This window comes from Empidonax traillii, unplaced genomic scaffold (genome assembly GCF_003031625.1).
Source record: "Empidonax traillii isolate 1590-97213 ecotype Southwest subspecies unplaced genomic scaffold, ASM303162v1 scaffold1151:size328817, whole genome shotgun sequence".
In the NCBI taxonomy this organism is placed as follows: domain Eukaryota; kingdom Metazoa; phylum Chordata; class Aves; order Passeriformes; family Tyrannidae; genus Empidonax; species Empidonax traillii.
The window spans coordinates 34,644-43,185 of NW_020956344.1; the positions used below are offsets into that span (position 1 = coordinate 34,644).

At 41.9% G+C, this 8,542-nt stretch overlaps 1 protein-coding gene across 3 annotated transcripts in view; it reads left to right on the forward strand.

Moving 5' to 3' along the window:
• Positions 1-2,373, forward strand: part of TLR7 (toll like receptor 7) — a 9,252-nt gene extending 6,879 nt beyond the window's left edge. For all 3 annotated transcript variants that reach the window (XM_027905404.1, XM_027905403.1, XM_027905405.1), the window contains exon 4: positions 22-2,373. In XM_027905404.1, coding sequence (XP_027761205.1) covers positions 22-922 — 901 coding nt within the window. In that variant the 3' untranslated portion in view covers positions 923-2,373. The remainder of the gene's footprint in view (positions 1-21) is intronic.
• Positions 2,374-8,542: the final 6,169 nt, after the last annotated feature.

Sequence of the window (8,542 nt, forward strand, 5' to 3'; positions counted from 1 at the left end):
CAGAGGGGCATTTAAACTGAGGTATTTGGACCTCAGTTCAAACAAGATTGAAATCATTAAGAAGTCTAGTTTCCCTGAAAATGTCATCAACAACCTGGAGATGCTGCTTTTGCACGGCAATCCTTTCAAGTGCAACTGTGAGGCCGTGTGGTTTGTCTGGTGGATCAATCAGACTCAAGTGACTATTCCTCTTCTGGCCACGGACGTGACCTGTGCTGGCCCAGGGGCACATAAGGGAAGGAGTGTGGTTTTCTTGGATCTGTACACGTGTGAGCTGGACACCTCATATTTGATCCTGTACGCTCTGTCAGCTTCAGCCGTCCTCAGCTTTATGGTGCTTGCGGTGACGAGCCATCTGTACTTCTGGGATGTGTGGTACAGTTACCATTACTGCACTGCCAAGCTGAAGGGCTATCGGCGTTTAGCTTTACCAGATGCCTGTTACGATGCTTTTATTGCCCATGACAACGAAGATCCAGCTGTGAATGACTGGGTGATGGAAGAACTGGTTAAAAGGCTGGAAGACCAACAAGCCAGGCAGTTCAATTTATGCCTGGAAGGAAGGGACTGGCTCCCGGGACAGCCAGTCTTTGACAACCTTTCCCAGAGCATTCAGTTGAGCAAAAAGACCATATTTGTGCTGACCAACAAGTATATTAAAAGCGGCAGTTTCAAGACAACCTTTTACATGGCCCACCAGCGGCTTCTGGATGAAAAGCTGGATGTCATTATCTTGATATTTCTTGAGAAGGTTTTGCAGAAGTCGCGCTATGTCCGTCTGAGGAAGAGGCTGTGCCGAAGTTCTGTCCTGGAATGGCCAACTAACCCTCAATCTCAGCCCTTCTTCTGGCAGTGCCTGAAAAATGCCATAGCTACAAACAATTCACTGGCTTACAACAAGCTTCTCCAAGAAACTGTTTAGCTCTACTCTCCCTCTATATATAGTTATGATACAGAGTTAGCAAAAGATCCTCAACTTCATTTGCCAAAACTGTTAAAGCACAGAAGAAAAATGTAATTTTGATATTATGCATGAAAATGGAATGCACATTTAGTTCCAAAGCTGAAAATTCACTTGTTGTGCTATGGCAAGTTTTAAGGGAAACTGTTACCAGAGCAGATGTTTAGCTGACATGTACCTTGGTTGGCACTGATTGCTGCACAGCAAGAGGAGATGCTAAAATGGGAAGTTGTATGAGGTCAAGTTCAGAAGGGCTTGCAGGCTTCTGCATGAAAGCAAGGAGGGGGAGGAGGACAGCAGAGAGGCAGAGGGACAGGCACAAGGCAGATAGAGAAACTCAAGTAAACCAAGGTGGAAGTGAGAAGAGACAAAGAAAATAAGGTAAAAAGATAAAAGAGAAAGTTGAAAAGCTGGGGGGAAATGCAGCTAAAGTAGGGCATGGTAGAAGTTGCCCAGGTACTGCTAATCTGCAAGTCTCCTTTTCACTCTGCCTTTCACCTGCCTCCTGGGCTGTTGGCTGAGCTGGCTCCTTCCTGAGGACTCAGGGCTCCTCTCCAGTGTTGTAATGTCAGTTTTAGGAGCTTGGCTTCTCCGTTTCCACCTAAGTCCTGTGTTACAACCCCTTCTGTATCAGCTGGGATGGTGTTAGCTGGTCCAGCCAGGGCTGGGGCCTGAGGACATGCTAAAGTAACTGAAATCACCTCCACTTGCCCAGACTTCCTCGGAAGAAAACAGCGTCAAAATTTGGAAGTGCAAAACATGTAAAACCAAGTCATACAAGGAAAGCACACATCCCACTGTTTCTTTAGCTGTGCTGTGGTGCTCCAGAGCAGCCTCAAGCTCTCTTTCACCTTCTTGTTCCCCAGGCAGGCCCCTCTCCCACAGCAGCTGATAGGGCACCACTAAATACCTGAGACAGGAATGGGTTTGACTTTAGAGACATCCTGAAAAAGGGAAGAAACAATGCTCAGAAACACCTGGGCCTGTTCCCCACTCTGTTTCACAGAACAGACTCATCTAACACTTGAGAGTATTTCACCTGAAGTTTTTTGTAATGGCAGCCTAAATTTCTGAGTGTGACATGGGCAGGTTCTCTGCTTGCTGTGATAATTGTTTTGGGAGGGCAGTGCATTCTCACCTTTCTGGGTGCTCCTGTCTGCAGCAAGTCTGTAGCTTCTCCTCTCTTGCTCAAAGTTCTTTTTCTTTTGTGGCAACTAGTCTCAGTGACAACTCTGGCTGCTGGGGAACTGACACTCTTAATTGCTTTAATCCTGTCTGGTTTTCACTTACCTGTTCTGACTGGTCCTTTCTTTAAATAGATCCTCTTTTATTTAATTGTAGGCAACCATACAGGCAAGAACACAAACTCAAACAAAACCAGGAAAAAGAAACTTCATATAATAACATTGCTGATAAGAAGTGTTTTTTTCCTCTCAATTTGTCACATCATTTTTATTGGTTAAATAGAACAGTAGGAAATAAAGATGGACCTCGTTAAAAAAAAAAAGGTAGTTTTATGATTATATTTTATTAATATGTGTTTCTGATGGTTCTGTTTGAAAGCCTAAACAAGCTGTACTTCTAAATATGGTATCATGAGCTATAATATGACTCTCTCCATAAGGTAATGCTTGAAACAGGAACCGCTCTTCCTCAGTTACTCACACACCATCTCCCTCTGCCTCCCCACAATGTCTATTTTGGAGCAGATCCTCTTTCACAACCTCATTGATTAGGGCAGGAACACAAGGTCACTTAGTCTTTCTGAGGTTGAGGGGAGAAGTGTTTTCTGCTCTTCCATTGAGGAGCATGTAAAGGATGGGTAAAACATGAGTAGCAATGTTTATATATTGATACATGTACTAAGGGACCTACTAAGGGACTAGGAAAGGTATGCTCTCTTGGTTTGTTAACAAGAGAGCCTCGTGAACGAAGTGGTGATTGGTGGATATTTTGGACCATGGAGTAGTTTAATTTAAAATATCTGGTGACAGATATTTGCCAGCAAAACTCTGGATTAGAGGAGAGCAGAATTCAGGCTGCTAAGGGAACTACTTTGCAAGATCCCCTAGGAAAATGGTTTTGAAGATGCAGGGATCCATCAGTGTGGTCACATTTTAAACACCATCCCTTAAGGGCACAGGAACATGCAATTCCAAAATGTTGGAAGTCATGCTGGCGAGGCAGAAGGCCAGCTTGGCTGACCAGGGATCTTTTTCTGGAGCTAAGGCAAAAAGAAGAAAGTGCATGGCCAATGGAAGCAAGGTTGTGTGACTTGGGAGGATGTTATGGTTTGACCTCAACTGGCAACTAAGCACCATGCAATCACTCACTCACTTCTCCCCAGCCCTGGTGGGATGGGTAGGAGAATCAGAAAATAAAAGTAAAACTTGTTGTTTGAGAAAAGAACAGTGTAATAATTGAAATGAAGCAAAATGTAATATTGCAACAACAAGAACAATAATAATAATAAAAAGGGGAGAGAGAGAGAAAGCAATAAAACCCAAGAATGACTAGTGATGAACAATAGTTGCTCACCACTCACCATCAGCGCGCTTGTAGCAAGCGTGGGTAGAGCCCCTCTCAAATCTTCATTCACAAAGCCTAGCCATGATGATGACCACTCACCAACTGAAGCAAACCTTATCTCCAAACCACAGTAAGTTCCCCTTCCAGGTAGCTCCCCCAGTCTATATACTGGGCATGACATTCTATGGTATGAAATATTCCTTTGGCCAGTTCAGGTCAACTGTCCCGGCCATGCTCCCTCTCAGCTTCTTGTGCCCCTTCTCTCTGGCAGAGATTGGAACTTGCTTGTCTGGTGGTGTAGTAGTATCTGAGTTACAAAACACCAGAGTCCTGAGGTTTCTATATGTTAGGGTTTCATGATGGTGAAGCTTCTGATCTGGGTGAAGTCAGTTAGGAGGAGGAGGTTTTAAGGGGTCTCCAGAGGTCAGAACAGGTCTGATTCTATATCATTAGCTTCTTTAGGCTCTTGTTCTGCAATAAAATTGGAGTGCTGTGTAGCAAACATGATATCCTGTAAAGAAACTTTATACCAGTATCTTTAAAAAACTCAATGAAGACTGAGAGCCCTTGGTCTGTAGTAGATCACATTGTAGGTCAATAGGTCCTCCCAAACAGTCAACCTACTGTTTGTCTTCTGAATAACCCCTGCCTTTTCAGTTTCTCAGTCTTGTTCTGAAAGTACCTGCCTACAGAAATTAGCTCTATGACAGGCTATTCATTTGAAAATCAGCCATAGGCCAAATGTCTCCATTTACTCTGAAGAAGATATTTGGATCGTTTAGGTTATCAGTTGCCTCAGGAGGAGCTCAACTTCATTGAATATATATGGAAGTTAGCCTCCTAATTTGGGAAGACTAATTGTGTGTCGAAATGCAAAAGGCATACACATTAATCCATCATTATCTCCAGGAGTATAAGTGATAAAAATAAAGAACAGAGAAGTCAAACCATTTCCAGTATATTCATCTACTTCTGCTGCAACTGAAAAGGGAATCTGGATATCCAACTTCTAAAAGCAACCTGCATGCATTCCTTAGTTAATGAGCACTTAGAGATTATTATACATGGGATTATTTAATCAGAAAACCAACCAAAATTGAGAATCGAATGTGTATCTGGTGAAAAATTCTATATTTGGCTGTGAAAAGTATGAGACAGTAGGAAGCCCTACCAAGTTCTATAAAACTGAGGCAGCTGGAGTGTTTTTGCTTTTGTTGGAGAGTATCTTTGTTCAAGATATTAATTCCTGAGCCAAAGAAGTGTACAGAATAGCCACTGATCACAATCCATGGCCTTATCTATCTTGTTTTCTTTCCTTTATTGTTTCTGAGACATAATGCTAAGGGCAAAATTTTGAGCAATAGCATCTCTGAGTAACTTGAGCTTTCATTTGAGGAAATAAAGTTTCAATCTTTTTCTAGCAATGGCATTATTGAAGGACTGACAATAGATTTATATAACTATGGAAAAGCTGGTAAGCTGTAAAATGGAAGGTTTCAGCTTTTGGTTTCTAAATATTTTTCTGAATATTTTCTTTTACAAGCTAAGTTCTATACAGAAGAATTACACACATACAAGACTATCGTGTTTTTCAGTGTGCCTGAATGCTGCAATCTATAATTTAATAATATAATTTCTTTACATAATTACTTTGGTCTAAGACTCATTTTTAGTTCTAGTATTATCTTAGAAGAAACTCAATAACTAAGTTGTGCTCTTGTTTATCTACCCTGAACTTCTATTCACAATGTAAAAGCAAGAACTTCAAAAATAAGAACTGCATTGACCCTTGCTCCTTTGTAAAAGCAAACCTTAAAATCTTTCCATAATTCCCTGTAGTTTCTCACCTTGCATGTTCCCCTCAGAAGTTCCACACCTCACTGTGACAGACTGTGTTTTAATGTCCTAAAACCCACCTCATGCAGCAGTGGCATCAGCTCATTGAAGTCCCAGAGCTGGGCTATTTCTCTTTGAAAAACAACTAGAAATTTTGGCTGTTGCATGAAGTGGAAGGAGAACTGATATACACCCTGTACTTATCCCCAAGAAACTTAGACACGAATGTGTCCAACTGGTGGTGAAAAGGGAAGTAGCAGCTAGTGACTTTAGCATCCACTTTGTGATATCATTGGAACAACATATTCAATTGTTTCACCCTGGATATCTTCTGCAATTCTACACCATTCTAGCATCTGGCATGAGGAAAGATGAAGCCCCTCATGTGGGAGATCATGTTGTTTTTTGGTTTCGATGTGCACCTTAGCTGGTTCTGGAAAGGGAGGTGGAAGAGTGAGGATGGTGGCGTGGATTATAGGTGGGTATGTTGACTCAGCTCAGCAGTGGCTGGGAGAGGGACATGCTGCACTTTGAAGGATAACTCAAAGATTTTTTTTGCAAAGATTGGGAAATATGTCCTAGAGTAAGGGATACACACAAAGAATAAGTTATGATGTGACTTTAGTTGTGTAATACTTATCTTCCACCCTGTCTATCCTATTGTCTCTCTTGTTCCAAGCAAGAAAAGGAACCATGCTACAAGCATAGGTAATGTTTCCTAAGCACATTTTTCAGGATCAGGAACAATGTCTATAAGATACTTCTAAGACACAGTTGCCAAGTGCATTTAAGGAGTAAATCAAAGACAACAAATTCCCTCTTAGTACTGCTTCCTTCCAGACACTCTTCTTCAGATTCCATGGCTGATTGTGAATAAAACCCTGCTTTGACATGAGATCAAGTCACAGCAACTGCCTGTCATAACTGCTAATTTTCTGGACTGCAAACATATTTGGCTTTGAATTTCCATGTGATTGATGTGGCTGTAAGCATGCATATGCATGGGCTCTGGGTGTGATATGCACCCTCTCTGGCTCTAACCCAGTCCCAGAGAACTTGCCAGCATGGAGTCAGCTCTGCAAGTGACAGGGAAAGAGAAGCAACCACTTCTGCAAAGAGTGTGGTGAAGTTCAGCTTTGCAGCAGCTGAGACCTTCCAATGCTCTCCCCTTTGATAAAAGACTCTAATCCCAGAGTAGTTACATACATACATTCTGTATATGTGTGTGTGTGATGTATGTGTACACACATATAAACACATATCCAAAAAACTTTCCACTTAAAAAAAAAAAAACCAAACCAACAACAAAACCCCACAAAAGAGTAATTTTTATTGTTATGGACCACAAAAGAATTCTTCAGACAACTCCAGTTTCAAATTCGCGTCAACAGCATACCAAAATCAGTTCATAAATCTCACAGAAAGAATGTAGTTTACATATTGAAAGGAAAAAAAAAAAACCACAAGAAACAGCATTTTTAAAGCAAGCTAAATATATACGGAGCTCTGAAGAAAGAGGAAGCACAAAAGAAACGTATTTTCTCAAAGCAGTATTCTATTGTTGGGGGGAAAAAATTAACGGTCTCAGTCTAGCACTGTTCCTAAAATTTTCTTATATTATTAATTTTACACACAATGAGTGATTACTAATGTATATTGAGAAAATAATTGTTTCTCTTGATTAGGCCAGTTCTTCTTTCAAAAAGAAAAAGTTCTCCTTTTCAAGTGTCTCACAGAAAGGTACTTCAAACTAGTGTGATACCACAGCTGGAGGAGCAACAAAGGAAAAGGACAGATACTCCACTTGCCCACTCTGTGGGCAGCTGGCCTGCAAGCCAAAATTCAGAAGAAGCAACTCAGAGTGTCAAAACCCAAATCCTGCCTCAAGAAGCTCCCTCTTACCCAGGCTGACCCCAGGGAGTCCCATGGGGGAGCTACCTTTCTTCTGTGTGATCCTGCACAGGGGTGGGGCAGGGGATGGTGATAGAAAGGGATAGTGTGAATGCCTCCACCTTATTAAAGTCTCCAGTTTAGATTGTCCTTTTATGAGACAACCTGCTGAAGACTCACAAATGCTCTCTCATATTGTTTCCTTGGTAAAAACAAAGCTCAAGCTTTCACTTTCAGGCCCAACTATTCTCTCATACCTATCTACACAGACTTCTCTGATTCTGCTGCAGGGCAGAGCCTGGAGTGTAAAGGCAAACTAGGCACAGTAGAGTCTAAGCCTCATTGTCAATCCTCCTGACTAGTCCTCTTTGTCTGGAGTTAAGAGCTGAAACTTCACTGAGTGTAAGTTTGAGAAGGATGAGCAGAGACAGTGACTGAAGGACAAGGGAAATTCTACAGACCCAAAGACCACTTAAATGAGAGATGAACTAAACAGGATAGCACGCAAAAAGCACTTAATACCTCATTGCCTTGTGAATTTATTATGTTTTTTCCCACTCATTTCCAAGTTGTCCTCTGACTGTCCTTAACTGTGATTTGTTGTGATTTGTTTTATACTGAATAATTTTGGGGAGGGGAAAAGCATCTAAAATTGTATTAATTCCTGTTCATAAATTCCTGAGAACTAAAATAATTTAAAACATCTCTCCTTCTGTCCCTCTCCCTCTGTCTTGCTGTCTCTCAGTGTCATTATGATGTTATGCCTACAGCGAAGCACAGTAGCTGTTTCACCTTAGTTATACAATGCAACTATTTTTCAGGGACAGAACTGGAAAACTTCTTGTAGTCTAACTGAATCAAAAATGCATGTTGGCCAAATGAAACAATGGAAATTGGAGCATGAGATGAAGGGATCGAGTGCAGCCTCAGCAAATTTGCAGAATACACTAAGCTTAGTGGTGTGGTTGACACTTCTGATGGAAAGGACCATTTAGAGGGACCCGGATAAGCTCAAGAAGTGGACCCATGGAAATCTCATGCAGTTTAATAAGACCAAGTGCAAGGTGCTGCACCTGAATCAGGACAACCCCCAGTATCAATATAGGCTGGGGAATGAATGGATCAAGAGCAGCCCTGCCAAGAAAGACTTGGGATGCTAGTGGATAAGAGGACAGACATGAGCTGGCCATGTGCACTCACAGCCCAGAAAGCCAAATGTATCCTGGGCTGCTTCAAAAGCAGTGTGGGCAGCAGGTCCAGGGAGAGGATTCTCCCCCTCTACTTTGTTCTCATGAGACCCCACCTGCAGTGCTGCATCCAGCTCTG